Source organism: Salmo salar, chromosome ssa11 (genome assembly GCF_905237065.1).
Source record: "Salmo salar chromosome ssa11, Ssal_v3.1, whole genome shotgun sequence".
Lineage (NCBI taxonomy): Eukaryota > Metazoa > Chordata > Actinopteri > Salmoniformes > Salmonidae > Salmo > Salmo salar.
This window is the reverse complement of record NC_059452.1, coordinates 31787530-31804254: the sequence shown is the minus strand read 5'-3', so window position 1 is coordinate 31804254 and position 16725 is coordinate 31787530. Positions and strand designations below refer to the sequence as shown.

The 16725-nt window shown below is 46.5% G+C and overlaps 2 protein-coding genes across 14 annotated transcripts in view; both read right to left on the bottom strand.

The window, feature by feature from the left end:
* Positions 1 to 6297, bottom strand: part of LOC106595398 (unconventional myosin-Va) — a 98759-nt gene extending 92462 nt beyond the window's left edge. For 6 of the 12 annotated variants that reach the window (XR_006757556.1, XR_006757555.1, XM_045689353.1 and 3 more), the window contains exon 1: positions 6007 to 6297. Coding sequence is in view for 10 of the 12 variants with exons in the window: in XM_045689353.1 (XP_045545309.1) it covers positions 6007 to 6063 (57 nt within the window). In the remaining 2 variants the exon portion in view is untranslated. The remainder of the gene's footprint in view (positions 1 to 6006) is intronic. The other 6 variants (XM_045689358.1, XM_045689359.1, XM_045689360.1 and 3 more) reach the window with 2 other exon arrangements.
* Positions 6298 to 6862: 565 nt separating this feature from the next.
* LOC123725152 (cAMP-regulated phosphoprotein 19-A) lies at positions 6863 to 16544 on the bottom strand. 2 transcript variants are annotated; one of them, XM_045689347.1, is made up of 3 exons: positions 16243 to 16544; positions 9753 to 9875; positions 6863 to 9610 (listed from the first exon to the last, which is right to left on the bottom strand). In XM_045689347.1, the coding sequence occupies exons 1-3, from the start codon at positions 16300 to 16302 to the stop codon at positions 9431 to 9433; spliced, it is 363 nt and encodes a 120-aa protein (XP_045545303.1). In that variant the 5' UTR covers positions 16303 to 16544; the 3' UTR covers positions 6863 to 9430. The 2 variants fall into 2 exon arrangements, with proteins under 2 accessions (XP_045545303.1, XP_045545304.1); XM_045689348.1 differs by having other exon boundaries at positions 16267 to 16479.
* Positions 16545 to 16725: the final 181 nt, after the last annotated feature.

Sequence of the window (16725 nt, the reverse complement as noted above, 5' to 3'; positions counted from 1 at the left end):
TCCCCTGACACACCCTTACCCGGCCGCTTCTCCCGGTCTCAAAGGGCAAAGTGGGAGGAGTGTTTGGAGTCCCCATGGGTGTTGTCCTCAATGCTCGAGGGGTACTGACTCCAATTCCGGTGCCGGCCTCCATTCTTCAGGGGCCTTCGTGTCACCGCGGTGGCCGACCCTCTGAAGAAAACCCTGCGGCTGGAGATTTCCTCACTCCTCGACAAGGGTGTTGTCCGCAGGATTGAGACATCAGAACAGCTAGGTGGGTTCTACTCCACTTATTTTGTGGTCCCAAAAAGAGACGGAGGGTTTTGACCGATTCTGGACCTCTGCAACATCAATGGGTAGTTGAAAGTACTGAGATTCCACATGAGGTCTCCAGCCTGCGTGTTGTAGGCCGTGTCCAGGGACCAGTGGTTTGTGACGCTGGACCTGATGGATGCGTATTTCCATGTTCCTGTTTACCCAGCTCATTGGCAGTACCTTCGATTCGCTTTCAAAGGGAGGGCTTACGAATTCATGGTTCTCCCCTTCAGCCTCCCCTTGGCACCCCACACTTTCACAAAGTGCATGGACACTGTCCTGGCACTTCTCACGTATCGAGGATTGTTGATCCTCAATTACCTGGATGATTGGCTGATTGTGCCCCGACCAGGACCCAGGTCCTGTCAGACAGAGACGTGCTCCTGACCCACATTGGTAGGCTGGGCATTACTGTAAACGACAAGAGTCGTCTGACGCCCACCCAGAGGATGGCCTTCATTGGCATGGAACTGGACTCAGTCCTCATGAGAGCACACCTGCCCACCAGAAGGGTTCAGGCGATCATAAATTGCCTAGATTACTTTCGGCAGGGGCGGGTGGTATCCGCCCTAACCTGCCAACGCCTGTTGGGCTTGCTGACGGCGGCCTCGTTGTTGATTCCCCTGGGCCTGCTCCATCTCCAGCCTCTTAAAAGGAGGTTCAACTCTTACCAGCTGCACTTAAAGCGTCACTGTCACCGCCAGCTGCGGGTGACCGCACAGTGCCTTAGGGTATTGTTGAGGTGGCGCTGTCACTCCATTCTCTCAGATGTGGTGGAGATGCTGAGGATGTGCCGCCGGGAGCTGGTCAGCACAGACGCCTCCAAAATTGGCTGGGGGGGTGACCAAGGGCAGGTCAGCCAGCGGCTGTTGGCTACCCCCTTGGAGCGGCAGGCACATCAATACACTACAGCTCCGAGCTGTACTGCTGGCCCTGCAGTCTTTCCTTCCACATCTGAAGGGAAGTCATGTCCTGTTGAGAATGGACAACACCACAGTGGTGGCTTCCATCAACCATGAGGATGGACTGAGGTCCCACCGCCTCCATATTATGACATGGGATCTCCTTCTCTGGGCTCAGGGATGTCTAGCGTCTCTACGCGTAGCACACGTACCTGGCATCCTGAATGTGTCAGTGGATATGCTCTCGAAGGAGGGCCCGCCACCTTGGGACTGGAGCCTACATCCCCAGGTGGTGCAGCACTTGTGGGACAAGTTCGGGAGGGTGCAGGTGGACCTGTTTGCCTCTCTGGACTAGAGGTCGACCGATTAATCGAAATGGACGATTAATTAGGGCCGATTTCAAGTTTTCATAACAATCAGAAATCGGTATTTTTGGACGCCGATTTGGCCGTTTTTTTTTTTTTTTTTGACCTTTATTTATCTAGGCAAGTCAGTTAAGAACACATTCTTATTTTCAATGACGGCCTAGGAACGGTGGGTTAACTGCCTTGTTCAGGGGCAGAACGACAGATTTTTACCTTGTCAGCTCTGGGATTCAATCTTGCAACCTTACGGTTAACTAGTCCAACGCTCTAACCACCTGCTTTACATTGCAATCGATGAGGAGCCTGCCAGTTACGCAAATGCAGTAAGAAGCCAAGGTAAGTTGCTAGCTAGCATTAAACTTATAAAAAACAATCAATCATAATAACTAGTTAACTACACGAGGAGCCTGCCAGTTACGCAAATGCAGTAAGAAGCCAAGGTAAGTTGCTCGCTAGCATTAAACTTATATTATAAAAAAAAAATCACTAGTTAACTACACATGGTTGATGATATTACTAGTTTATCTAGCCTGTCCTGCGTTGCATATAATCGCTTAGGTACACGTTGCTCCAACCATAAACATCAATGACTTTCTTAAAATCAATACACAGAAGTATATATTTTTAAACCTGCATATTTAGCTAAAAGAAATCCATGTTAGCTGGCAATATTAACCAGGTGAAATTGTGTCATTTTGCGTTCATTGCAAGCAGTCAGGGTATATGGAACAGTTTGGGCTGCCTGGCTCGTTGCGAACTAATTTGCCAGAATTTTATGTAATTATGACATAACATTGAAGGTTGTGCAATGTAACAGGAATAACGTTTTGTTTTCGAGATCATAGTTTCCGGATTCGACCATATTAATGACCTACGGCTCGTGTTTCTGTGTGTTATTATGTTATAATTAAGTCTATGATTTGATAGAGCAGTCTGACTGAGCGATGGTAGGCAGCAGCAGGCTCGTAAGCATTCATTCAAAATAGCACTTTCGTGCGTTTTGCCAGCAGCCCTTCGCAATGCATTGCGCTGTTTATAACTTCAAGCCTGTCAACTCCCAAGATTAGGCTGGTGTAACCGATGTGAAATGGCTAGCTAGTTAGCCGGGTGCGCGCTAATAGCGTTTCAAACGTCACTCGCTCTGAGACTTGGAGTAGTTGTTTCCCTTGCTCTACATGGGTAACGCTGCTTCGAGGGTGGCTGTTGTCGATGTGTTCCTGGTTCGAGCCCAGGTAGGAGCAAGGAGAGGGACGGAAGCTATACTGTTACACTGGCAATACTAAAGTGCTTATAAGAACATCCAATAGTCAAAGGTATATGAAATACAAATCGTATAGAGAGAAATAGTCCTATAATTCCTATAATAACTACAACCTAAAACATCTTACCTGGAAATATTGAAGAATCATGTTAAAAGGAACCACCAGCTTTCATATGTTCTCGTGTTCTGAGCAAGGAACTTAAACGTTAGCTTTTTTACATGGCACATATTGCACTTTTACTTTCTTCTCCGACACTTTCTTTTTGCATTATTTAAACCAAATTGAACATGTTTCATTATTTATTTGAGGCTAAATTGATTTTATTGATGTATTATATTAAGTTAAAAACAGTGTTCATTCAGTATTGTTGTAATTGTCATTATTACAAACAAAAAAAATATATATAAAAAAAATGATGTAAAAAAAAATGTATAATAAATCGGCCGATTAATCGGTATCGGCTCTTTTCGGTCCTCCAATAATCGGCATCGGCGTTGAAAAGTCATAGTCGGTCGACCTCTACTCTGGACAATGCACACTGCCCCCTGTGGTACTTCATGTCGGAGCCACCAGGGCCTCTGGGCTTCAATGCTCTGGCTCACGATTGGCCAGGGCTGGAGCTTATGCATTCCCCCCTTTTCCCCTGATCCAGGCTGTGCTGGACAGGACCAGGATGGCAGAGCATCGTCTGCTTCTGGTGGCCCCATACTGGCCCAGACGACCTTAGTTCAGCCTTTTCCTGTCCCTGTTGTCTGGGACACCTTGGCAACTCCCCCTGAGACCGGACCTGCTGTCTCAGGTCGGGGGAACTCTGTGGCATCCGAGGCTGCACCGCCTCAGTCTGTGGGCTTGGCCACTGAACGGCACCAATGGTCTATGTAAGGACTACAGGAGGGTGTAATGAACACCATGCAGAGCGCAAGGGCGCTGGTTACAACCGTGGCATACCAGTTGCGCTGGCGGTTGTCCTGCTCTTGGTGCACTGGTATTGAGGTTGTGCCCGAGTCATGCGGGGTGCAGTATGTCCTCCAATACCTGCAGTCTCTCTTGGATGAGGGCTTGGCAGCCTCTACACTGAGAGGGTATTTGGCAGCTATATCTGCCTGCCATGTGGGGTGGATGGACAGGCCAGTGGGGCACCATCCCTTGGTCTCCAGGTTTATGAAGGGGGTTTGTTGCCTGCGTCCAGCTAGGACCCGCTCAACAGCAAGCTGGGATCTGGATGTGGTCTTGGCAGCTTTGGCAAAGCCACCTTTCGAACAGTTGGAGTCCCTGAAACACCTCTCTTTGAAGGTGTTTTTCTTGGTAGCGATTACTTCCATGAAGAGGGTGTGTGAGCTCCATGCTCTTTCGGTAAGTTCTGAGTGCTACCGGATGGACCCTGGACATCTCTCCGCCTCAGCCCTTCATTCCTTCCGAAGGTTCTGTCAGACAGGCATGTGTATCCTGTCTCCTTACGACCTTCCCGGCAGTGGTGGGGGAGTCTGAGCCTCCCTCCGGCATGCTGTGCCCTGTGAGGGCACTGGCTACCTATGTGGTGCGGACACGGTCAGTGAGAACAACAGACCAGCTCTTTGTCTCACTGGATCGTGGACACGATTACAACAGCATACCACCTGGCTGGCAGGCCAGTGCTGGGATCTGTGGTGGCACATTCAACACGAGGTGTGGCTGCGTCCTGGGCTCTACTGAGAGGAGTGCCCCTCGCTGACATCTGTGCTGCAGCCAGCTGGGCTTCCTCTTGCACCTTTGCTAGGTACTATTGGGTAAATGTGGCACCTCCCTCTGCGGTTGGTTCAGCAGTCCTGGGAGTCGCCTCCCCGTTCGGGGACTGTGCCGGGACCCCCTTCCACATTGACGGCCCCTGTGTTTCGGTCCCGCGCTGGGACTTTGCCGCTGGCTGGCCAGGTCCCTCTAGCACCGACTAATCTGGTACGTGTATACCAATATATTGGAGCGATCCAATATAGTGAAACATAACGAAGGTTACGTATGTAACCACGGTTATGTGAGCTATATGCATCGCTCCAATCCTCTACGGTGCTAGAGGCACCTCAAGAATGATGTAGAGAACGTGTGTCGCAGCCATGTGGTCTATATATAGGGGCAGACCCCAGCTGTGACACAGGTGTACACAGGAGTAAATCTGTAAATCCTCACCTCGGATGCATCCCTCCGCCGCGGAGTGATACCAATATATTGGAGTGATCCATATATTTCACATAACCATGGTTACATAAGTAACCTTCGTTCAGCTGGATGCAAAGTTTTTGAACTTTCAGCTAGAAATATCCGATGTAAAACAAACATGCATGGGTGACTTGTAGAATACGGAATAACGTCAGCTCTATTTGTGATATTTCTATCTACGTTTGCATACTGAACATGGTCATGGATGCAAAAAGGGGGGGAAAAATCTCAAAACAAATCGCGGTGACGTAAACGAGGCCCGTGACGTCACCACTGGTATCAGCATCATTCCTCTCTCCTCGGTACCCAAACCGAATCCCAGCCTCGAGATCAAATAAAAGGCCTTTATAAAACTCCTTTATAAAACACAATAACAAACATCACTGTGCGACTGCCGGTTGACAAAATAACATGATTTATGTAGGTCAAAAAACACCATTCTCCATCGTAGCCAGTGCGATGCTAAATGTATACCAAAATAAAAATCGTCTTTTTAAAAGTGCATCAACCCCGACCTGACATTAAGACGAATAATAAAACATTCTGAGCGGGGGGCTATGAAGGGCAGAGACAGAGGCCGAATCGCAGAACCCATAGCCTCGTCACTTTGTCAGCTGAGCTGCTTCTGCTGCACCCATTTTAACACAGCAGAGAGCTAAATATAGAAGGCGCCTTCACTCAGTCATAGGCTACTGCATGTCAACCTATATGTACTGTATATTGCCCCCAGGCTGTAGGACGCTGCTTCAAACGCTTTTCATTCGTTCCAAAAACCACGCACTGGTTTGATAATCACCTCCTGTGCATTGTTCGAGGCTTTGTGACCTGTCAATCTCGATGTTTGGTTTAAAGACTTCCCTCTCATTCATTCCCGCCATCAACGAATGAATGATTATAAACAAGCTCTTTGCTTTGTTCTCATTGAAGAAAGCGCTGCAGAAACGCTATAAACGCACAAGGCAAAGCAAACACCGATCACGTTGGTTATATTACCTTTGTGTACAGCTCTGACGTTGCCATACTGGTGGAGCTGTCGTGTCCTTTTTCCATGAATCTCAGCAGCTAGATTTCAACATCAGTAGGTCGCCGCTCCGTTTTTTCCTCGCAGTTAATAAAAGTCCCACCAGGCTTTCGGTTACTCTTTTTTTAGTGTACAGCACCTAGCGCCATCATACCTAGAAAACCTAAATATTTTGGCATCTCTCGGAGCATTATGGGAATTGATGATGGATAAAATGATCCAGTGAAACGCGGTTGTTGCCATGGGCTCGGAAACATGGCTAAACAGCGTTCCGCTGTGGCCAAGAGGCGACATCGCTTTAGTTCTGCTGGTTAGAAGCCTGCTAGTCAGATATTAGTCAGATTCCGTTGCAAAACGTTTAGTCTGTTTACTATAGGAGCCAAACGGAAGCAAACAGAACGAAACGGGGAGGAACCTACCTGAATTTGTTCAACAGAAACTCATGTTCGATGCCAAACGTTTTCCGTTTGGATTGCAACAGACTTAACGTTTCGCAACAGAATCCGACTAATGAATACAGCCCTGGTTGCCATGTGCCATAGGCCTGATAATTTAGCCCCCTTCATCCCAGGTGGGACATAAAGCTGCAACAATCTTCTTCCACTAGGGTCTGTCGGTCTTTGGCCACAGCTTGTGTGTCTTAAGTGGGAGATAAATCCAGATTATTTACATACATTTTGATTAAGATTTATCTTGGTGGTGCTTCGGCTCTGCTGGTGTTATCCCTCATCTAATACTAACATTTGCATTCATAATTCCTTTGTATACAATCCTTCATAGATGATTGTATGATCTGTCAATGCATGGAGTCAGATCAAACACCCAACAGCCGTTTGTGCAAAACTATTTTATTTACAAAACAAAATGGCACAAAGTGACAGGGGGGGTTGTGGATGGGGGCAGTCATACACACACACCTTAACTATTCAGTCCTTCAGCTTCAGACCCTTGATGACCACACCCCCACTAGTGGACTGGCCTGTGCATATATACAGTAGAGCACTATATAGGGAATAGGGTGTGATTGAGATCTGTAAAGATATGCTGGCCAAAGGGGGTAGGTGTGTATGAGGGAGTGTGTGTGAGAGAGAAAGAAGGAGAGTGGGAGTGAGTGTGTGTATGTGAGAGTTGGGCTGTAGAGGAGTGTGTCTGTGTGAAAGATGAATGAGGGTGTGTGAGGCCAAAGAATTTGGAGCTAAATGAAGATGTCTTTAGAACCCCCGTCACATCATCCAGCTGTTACATCTACATTCACCAGTGGAGGCTGCTGAGGGGAGGGCGGCTCATAATGGATGGAACAGAGTAAATGGAATGGCATCAAACACATGAAAACCATGTGTGATACCATTCCCCTCCAGCCCTTATCATGAGCACATCCTCCCCAATTAAAGGGGCCACCAACCTGTGACATTAACCCCTTCCTCTGGTCTGAAAACAGAGGTTACAAATAGAGGTTTTATGGGGCCATACATGTTGGTGCTTTTCCATTGAGACTTACTCACACGAGTGGGTCATCAGTGTTTTAATGTAAGCTCTAGTGTTATCAGGAGGTTGATGCTAAAGATGTGGGGAAGGCAGAATCAACAACCTCTACATCATTCAAGACAGTAGACAAGGTGTTAAAGTTCATAGTTTGCCATTATTATGAAAATGAGGTTGAAAAGTACCCAGGGCCTGGGCTTGGCTACCAGTCAGAACAGGTCCACTGGAGACATGGCCCAGTGAGACAAGGGTGCCGACCCGGGTAGATGGAAACAAAAGTCTGAGTATTTTGGTAAAACACTGGGGTAAATCCTCATTGGAAACTCGCCAATAGTGCACTACTTTTGACTAGAGCCCTATGTGGCAGTGGGTGTAATGTAGTGCACTACACAGAAAGAAGGGTATGATTGGAGATTCCCTATATAATGCACTACTTCTCACCACCAGAGCCCCTTGGACCCTGTTCAAAAGTGGTGCACTATGTAATGAATAGGTTGCCACTTGGGACAACACTGTAGCCTTTAAACAGAACAACAGTAGTGAGAGGTTCTGGTCAGTCATTATCAAAGTTCTATTCAAGCACATTACAGCATCATTTAGATGACAACATAACACCAACAACATGTTTGGTAAATCATAATATTCTACGTTAAAACATTCTAAAAGGCTGATTTCAGCCTCACTCCTCTCCAACACAACTAGAAATATTTACACAATCAGTTAACAGGACTGGAGATGACATTCAACCCTCTAGACCAGAGACGGTCCCAAATGGATCACTACGCCCTATGTAGTAGAACCGTTTTGGGCCAGATGCTCATAGGGCAGCCACATAGGGCTCTGGTTGATAGTAGTGTACTGCATAGGGAATAGTGTGCCATTTCAGACTCTCTGTGGCTCGTCTGGGCCCTCCTCCCTCCTATGTTACACTCTCCAGGTGTGCGTCCCAAATGGCACCCTATTCCCTAAATACACTGAGTGTACAAAACATTATGAACACCTGCTCTTTCCATGACAGACTGATAAGGTGAAAGCTATGATCCCTTATTGATGTCACTTGTTAAATCCAATCCAATCAGTGTAGATGAAGGGGAGGAGACAGGTTAAAGAAGGATTGTGAAGCCTTGAGACAGATTGTGTATGTGTGCCATTCAGAGGGGGACAGATTTAGGTGCCTTTGAACGGGATATGGTAGTAGGTGCCAGTTTGAGTGCGTCAAGAACTTCAACACTGCTGGATTTGTCATGTTCAACAGTTCCCTGTGTGTCTCAAGAATGGTTCACCACCCAAAAGATATCCAGCCAACTTGACAACTGTGAGAAGCATTGGAGTCAACATGGACCAGCATCCCTGTGGAACACTTTGGGCACCTTGTAGAGTCCATGCCCCGATGAATTGAGGCTGTTCTGAGGGCAAAACAGGGGGGGAGGGAGGTGCAACTCAATGTTAGGAAGGTGTTCCTAATGTTTAGTACACTGTACTTTTGACCAGGGCCATATAGGGGATAGGGTGTCATCTGGGACACAGAGTTCCAGTCATCTTTAAAGTCTCCTGCTGTAGTGGAGTCATCCCAGTCCCCCCTCTCTCCCCCTCTACACATCCTCATCCTTGCTTTCAGTGTATTTTTACATGAGAATAGAAAATAAACAAGAACAGAGAGGGGAGGGGAGGAAGAGCAGGAAGAAGAGGGAGCCATAACAGAGTGGAAGGTGAGGGGAAGCAGAGAGGACTGGGTGATGAGGGACAGAACCAGAGACAGGCCGTTAGGGGTGCGTGCCAGTTTGCTGGCCACCAGGGAAGGGTCTCTCTGGGGCTGGGGCAGAAGTAGACAGGGGGAGGTAGTGAGACAGGAACAGGTGTAGTAGGGTGATTGTTAGGAGTTTTGACAGGGTTAGAGACAGGACAGTGTGTGTATCAGCCGGCCAGTTTGCTGGCCACCAGGGAAGGTTTCCTCTGCGGCAGGTCCTGAGGTGTAGGGATATGGTCTCCTGTGATCTCTCCTCCTCCGCTCTTCTCTGACGTGGCTGCAGGAAGCTGCTTGTTCTTCACCTTGGCCTTGGCCATGTTGTAGTCCCCAGAGTCAAAATACTTTTGCTGCAGAGAGAGAATGTTAAACTTAAAACAAGCTGCAACTTTTTTTAATACATAGTCTAATTGATGCTGAGAGAGACAACTGTGTGCTTGTGGGAATAGGTTAAAAGAGAAGGTAGGGAAGTAGGTAAGGCTGTGGACTCACCCCCTTGGTCAGGCGTTTGCGTAGCAGGTCGGAGCCTCCAGGTTTGTGCCCCAGGTTTGGGTAGCGAGCCTTCAACTTGGCCTCCTCAACCTTCTCTGGACTGATCACCTTGTCGTCCATCTCCTGAAACACAAACAACAATTGAAAGCTTTTCTTTGGCGCAGCTGGTTAAAGGCATTGTCAAGCGGGTGGTCACGTGTTTGCGAGGCATTGTGCCCAGGGTTCGAGCCGTTGTACGGACAGTGTACCCGAAGCTATGCTAAGCAAGCACACTGTGGTCTGTCACATCAGCTCCTGAAAACACCTGCACAACACATACGCCACCCACATGGACAACACATGCAAACACATGGACCACCCACATGCACAACACATGCGGAGGGAGCAGGGCTGTTACTACTGGTAGGGAAGTCAAGCTTTCAGCCTGCTGCACAGACCCTATGGACGCTTTAGTCTAGAGCACCTGGTTAAATTGTGCTAAGAACTGCAACGCTGCTGGGTTTTCACGCTCAACAGTTTGCCCATGTGTATTAAGAATGGTCCACCACCCAAAGGACATCCAGCCAACTTGACAACTGTGGGAAGCATTGGCGTCAACATGGACCAGCATCCCTGTGGAATGCTTTTGACATCTTGTAGTCCATACCCTGGCGAATTGAGCCTGTTCTGAGGGCAAGGGGGTGCGACTCAATATTTGTAAGGTGTTCCTAATGTTCTCTCACAGATATTGTCACAGAGACGGCAGGTTGTCATCTAATCGACAAACTCTGCAAAAAAAAAAGAAACGTCCCTTTTTCAGGACCTTGTCTTTCAAAGATATTTGGATTTTTACGAATTAACTTCACAGATCTTCATTGTAAAGGTTTAAACACTGTTTCCCAAGCTTGTTCAATGAACCATAAACAATTAATGAACATGGAGCTGTGGAACGGTCGTTAAGACACTAACAGCTTACAGACGGTAGGCAATTAAGGTCACAGTTATGAAAACTTAGGACACTAAAAGAGGCCTTTCTACTGACTCTGAAAAACACCAAAAGAAAGATGCCCAGGGTCCCTGCTCATCTGCATGAATGTACCTTAGGGATGCTGCAAGGAGGCATGACGACTAGAGGTTGACCGATTATGATTTTTCAACGCCGATGCCGATTATTGGAGGACCCCCCAAAAAAGGCCGATTTTATTTTATTTGTTTTGTAATAATGACAATTACAACAATACTGAATGAACACTTATTTTAACGTAATATAATACATAAATAAAATCAATTTAGCCTCAAATAAATAATGAAACGTTCAATTTGGTTTAAATAATGCAAAAACAAAGTGTTGGAGAAGAAAGTAAAAGTGCAATATGTGCCATGTAAGAAAGCTAACGTTTAAGTGCCTTGCTCAGAACATGGGAACATATGAAAGCTGCTGGTTCCTTTTAACACGAGTCTTCAATATTCCCAGGTAAGAAGTTTTAGGTTGTAGTTATTATAGGAATTATAGGACTATTTCTCTCTATACGATTTGTATTTCATATACCACTGACTATTGGATGTTCTTATAGGCACTTTAGTATTGCCAGTGTAACAGTATAGCTTCCGTCCCTCTCCTCGCTCCTACCTGGGCTTGAACCAGGAATACATCGACAACAGCCACCCTCGAAGCAGCGTTGCCCATGCAGAGCAAGGGGAACAACTACTCCAAGTCTCAGAGCGAGTGACGTTTGAAACGCTATTAGCGCGCACCCGGCTAACTAGCTAGCCATTTTACATCGGTTACACCAGCCTAAACTTGGGAGTTGACAGGCTTGAAGTCATAAACAGCGCAATGCATTGCGAAGAGCTGCTGGCAAAACGAACGAAAGTGCTGTTTGAATGAATGCTTACGAGCCTGCTGGTGCCTACCACCGCTCAGTCAGACTGCTCTATGAAATCATAGACTTAATTATAATATAATAAACACACAGAAATACGAGCCTTTGGTCATTAATATGGTCGAATCCAGAAACTATCATCTCGAAAACAAAAGTTCTCTTTCAGTGATATACGGAACCGGTCCATATTTTTATCTAACGGGTGGCATCCCTAAGTCTAAATATTCCTGTTACATTGCACAACCTTCATAATTACGTAAAATTCTGGCAAATTAGTTCGCAACGAGCCAGGCAATGAACGCAAGAGCAGTGACACAATTTCATGTTACATTTATATTTACATTTTAGTCATTTAGCAGACGCTCTTATCCAGAGTGACTTACAGTAGTGAATACAGTTCATATATATTTTTTTTTGTACTGTCCCCCCGTGGGAATCGAACCCACAACCCTGGCGTTGCACACACCATGCTGGCGTTGCAAACACCATGCTCTACCAACTGAGCCACAGGGAAGGCAATAGTAACTAAATATGCAGGGTTAAAAATATATACACTGCTCTAAAAAATAAAGGGAACACTTAAACAACACAATGTAACTCCAAGTCAATCACACTTCTGTAGAATCAAACTGTCCACTTAGGAAGCAACACTGATTGACAATACATTTCACATGCTGTTGTGCAAATGGAATAGACAACAGGTGGAAATTATAGGCAATTAGCAAGACACCCCCAATAAAGGAGTGGTTGTGCAAGTGGGGACCACTTCTCAGTTCCTATGCTTCCTGGCTGATGTTTTGGTCACTTTTGAATGCTGGCGGTGCTTTCACTCTAGTGGTAGCATGAGACGGAGTCTACAACCCACACAAGTGGCTCAGGTAGTGCAGCTCATCCAGGAAGGCACATCAATGCGAGCTGTGGCAAGAAGGTTTGCTGTGTCTGTCAGCGTAGTGTGCAGAGCATGGAGGCGCTACCAGGAGACAGGCCAGTAAATCAGGAGACGTGGAGGAGGCCGTAGGAGGGCAACAACCCAGCAGCAGGACCGCTACCTCCGCCTTTGTGCAAGGAGGAGCAGGAGGAGGACTGCCAGAGCCCTGCAAAATGACCTCCAGCAGGCCACAAATGTGCATGTGTCTGCTCAAACGGTCAGAAACAGACTCCATGAGGGTGGTATGAGGGCCCGACGTCCACAGGTGGGGGTTGTGTTTACAGCCCAACACCATGCAGGACGTTTGGCATTTGCCAGAGAACACCAAGATCGGCAAATTCGCCACTGGCGCCCTGTGCTCTTCACAGATGAAAGCAGGTTCACAGTGAGCACGTGACAGACGTGACAGAGTCTGGAGACGCCGTGGAGAACGTTCTGCTGCCTGCAACATCCTCCAGCATGACCGGTTTGGCGGTGGGTCAGTCATGGTGTGGGATGGCATTTCTTTGGGGGGCCGCACAGCCCTCCATGTGCTCGCCAGAGGTAGCCTGACTGCCATTAGGTACCGAGATGAGATCCTCAGACCCCTTGTGAGACCATATGCTGGTGCGGTTGGCCCTGGGTTCCTCCTAATGCAAGACAATGCTAGACCTCATGTGGCTGAGGTGTGTCAGCAGTTCCTGCAAGAGGAAGGCATTGATGCTATGGACTGGCCCGCCCGTTCCCCAGACCTGAATCCAATTGAGCACATCATGTCTCGCTCCATTCACCAACGCCACGTTGCACCACAGACTGTCCAGGAGTTGGCGGATGCTTTAGTCCAGGTCTGGGAGGAAATCCCTCAGGAGACCACCCCCCACCTCATCAGGAGCATGCCCAGGCGTTGTAGGGAGGTCATACAGGCACGTGGAGGCCACACACACTACTGAGCCTCATTTTGACTTGTTTTAAGGACATTACATCAAAGTTGGATCAGCCTGTAGTGTGGTTTTCCACTTTAATTTTGAGTGTGACTCCAAATCCAGAACTCCATGGGTTGATAAATTGGATTTCCATTGATTATTTTTGTGTGATTTTGTTGTCAGCACATTCAACTATGTAAAGAAAAAAGTATTTAATAAGATTATTTATTTCATTCAGATCTAGGATGTGTTGTTTAAGTGTTCCCTTTATTTTTTTGAGCAGTATACTTGTGTATTGATTTTAAAGAAAGGCATTGATGTTTATGGTTAGGTACATTGGTGCAACGACAGTGCTTTTTTCGCAAATGTGCTTGTTAAATCATCACCCGTTTGTCGAAGTAGGCTGTGATTCGATGAGAAATTAACAGGCTCCGCATCGATTATATGCAACGCGGGACGCGTTAGAGAAACTAGTAATATCAACCATGTGTAGTTAACTAGTGATTATGTTAAGATTTATTTTTTTTTTTATAAGATAAGTTTAATGCTAGCTAGCAACTTACCTTGGCTTCTTGCTGCCCTCGTGTAACAGGTAGTCAGCCTGCCACGCAGGCTCCTCGTGGAGTGCAATGTAAGGTAGGTGGTTAGAGCGTTGGACTAGTAACCAGAAGGTTGCAAAAACGAATCCCCCTGAACAAGGAAATTAACCCCCGCTCCTAGGCCGTCATTGAAAATAAGAATGTGTTCTTAATCTGACTTGCCTAGTTAAATAAATGTGTAAAAAAAAAAAAAAAAGAGAAAAATAATATTATTCGGCAAATCGGTGGCCAAAAATACAGATTATTATGAAAACTTGAAATTAGCCCTATTTAAAAAAAATCGGCCATTCCGATTAGTCGGTCGACCTCTAATGAGGACTGCTGATGTGGCCAGGGCAATAAATTGCGATGTCCATACTGTGAGACGCCTAAGACAGCGCTACAGGGAGACAGGACGGACAGCTGATCGTCCTCGCAGTGGCAGACCACGTGTAACAACACCTGCACAGGATCGGTACATCCGAACATCACACCTGCGGGACAGGTACAGGATGGCAACAACTGCCCAGTTACACCAGGAACGCACAATCCCTCAATCAGTGCTCAGACTGTCCGCAATAGGCCGAGAGAGGCTGGACTGAAGGCTTGTAGGCCTGTAGTATAGCAGGTCCTCACCAAACATCACCGGCAACAACGTCGCCTATGGGCACAAACCCTCCATCGCTGGACCAGACAGGACTGGCAAAAAAGTGCTCGTCACTGACGTGTCGCGGTTTCGTCTCACCAGGGGCGATGGTCGGATTTACATTTATCATCGAAGGAATGAGCGTTACACTGAGGCCTGTACTCTGGAGCGGGATCGATTTGGAGGTGGAGGGTCCGTCATGGTCTGGGGCGGTGTCACACAGCATCATCAGACTGAGCTTGTTGTCATTGCAGGCAATCTCAACGCTGTGCGTTACAGGGACGACATCCTCCTCCCTGATGTGGTACCCTTCCTGCAGGCTCATCCTGACATGACTCTCCAGCATGACAATGCCACCAGCCATACTGCTCGTTCTGTGTGTGGTTTCCTGCAGGACAGGAATGTCAGTGTTCTGCCATGGCCAGCGAAGAGCCCGGATCTCAATCCCATTGAGCAAGTCTGGGACCTGTTGGATCGGAGGGTGAGGGCCATTCCCCCCCCAGAAATGTCCGGAAACTTGCAGGTGCCTTGGTGGAAGAGTGGGGTAACATCTCACAGCAAGAACTGGCAAATCTGGTGCAGTCCATGAGGAGGAGATGCACTGCAGTACTTAATGCAGCTGGTGACCACACCAGATACTTACTGTTACTTTTGATTTTGACCCCCCCTTTGTTTAGGGACACATTATTCAATTTCTGTTAGTCACATGTTTGTGGAACTTGTTCCGTTTGTCTCAGTTGTTTAATCTTATGTTCATACAAATATTTACACATGTTATGTTTTCTGAAAATAAACGCAGTTGACAGTGAGAGGACGTTTCTTTTTTGCTGAGTTTAGCTAGCTACCTAGCTAAGGACAAAACAAACACTGGCCTTCAGTACAGCGAGGGGCGAGTCACTGTTGACAGACCGCCAGATTGCCTTCTTTAGAGTAGACAACAGTAGTCAAGCCACTGAAAGCAACATAACTTCGCTAACGTTAGATGGCTTTGAGTGGTGGTAGGTAGCTAGTTAGATCACTTGTTGGTTAATGTGGTTAAAACTAGCTGGCTAATAGTTGTTAGTTGTTTGTTAGCAAGTTGGCTGAAATAGACAAACCGACATATTTAACGTTAACTTGTTAGGTCATTATCCAATAAGCGAGTCAATTAACTAACGTTGGTTATTACTTCAGGAAAAACAATAATTGGGGTATTTGTTCTGCTTATACTTAAATAATCATGACTTGGTTAGTTAACGTTACAATGTGGGTAGCTAACGTTAACTATCGTAGCTAGCTAACGCGTTAGCTAGATGAAATCCGACCTTAGTTAACGTTAGCTTAATATCGAAAAGCCCTGCTAGTTACGACTGCAAATAGTTATGGAAAACAGCTTGATTAGATACCAAATGGAATTTATTAAGAAAACTGATATTGTTGTTGATAATCACGACAGATAGTTAGAAAGGATTAACGCTAACGATGTTACAGTAGCTAACGTTAGCTTAAAAACCTGCCATATCATATGATAGTGTGCAGTGCAGCTTGACTGTCGTTGGTTAGCAAGTGGTTGTGTTTCAGACAAATAAACGTACATTCTGGTCATTCACCACCGTCTCCTCCGTCGTCTTTGTCCCCTCAATTTCCTCCGACATTTCTGTGTAACCTCGATCCCTGGCAAAGTCGAGAAGTAAACACAATCTGAACTAAATCCTTGCCCTGGCTTCCTCTCCCATACGAATCCGTGCGACCGTTAACTATTAGCCCGCACAAATATGTCTGCCCGATCTGACGTCATTCTTTAGCAGAGGCGCGCTCATCCGTCTTCCTCTAAAAACTGTCGTTTGATATTTGAGCAAAACAAAAGTGGAGCCTTTTATTGAGCATCAACTTTACTCTACTTAATTCATGCAACCGACATTCACTACAAAAATTCTTGACATCAGATTTGAAGTGGTGTTTCCCAGTATATTGCATGATGGTAAATGTAGTTTTCTTTTGCTGTAATAATGGACTGCATCAGAAGGCTTTGGTCATCAAGTCCAATGTCATGAAATAAGCGAAATTATATACATTCT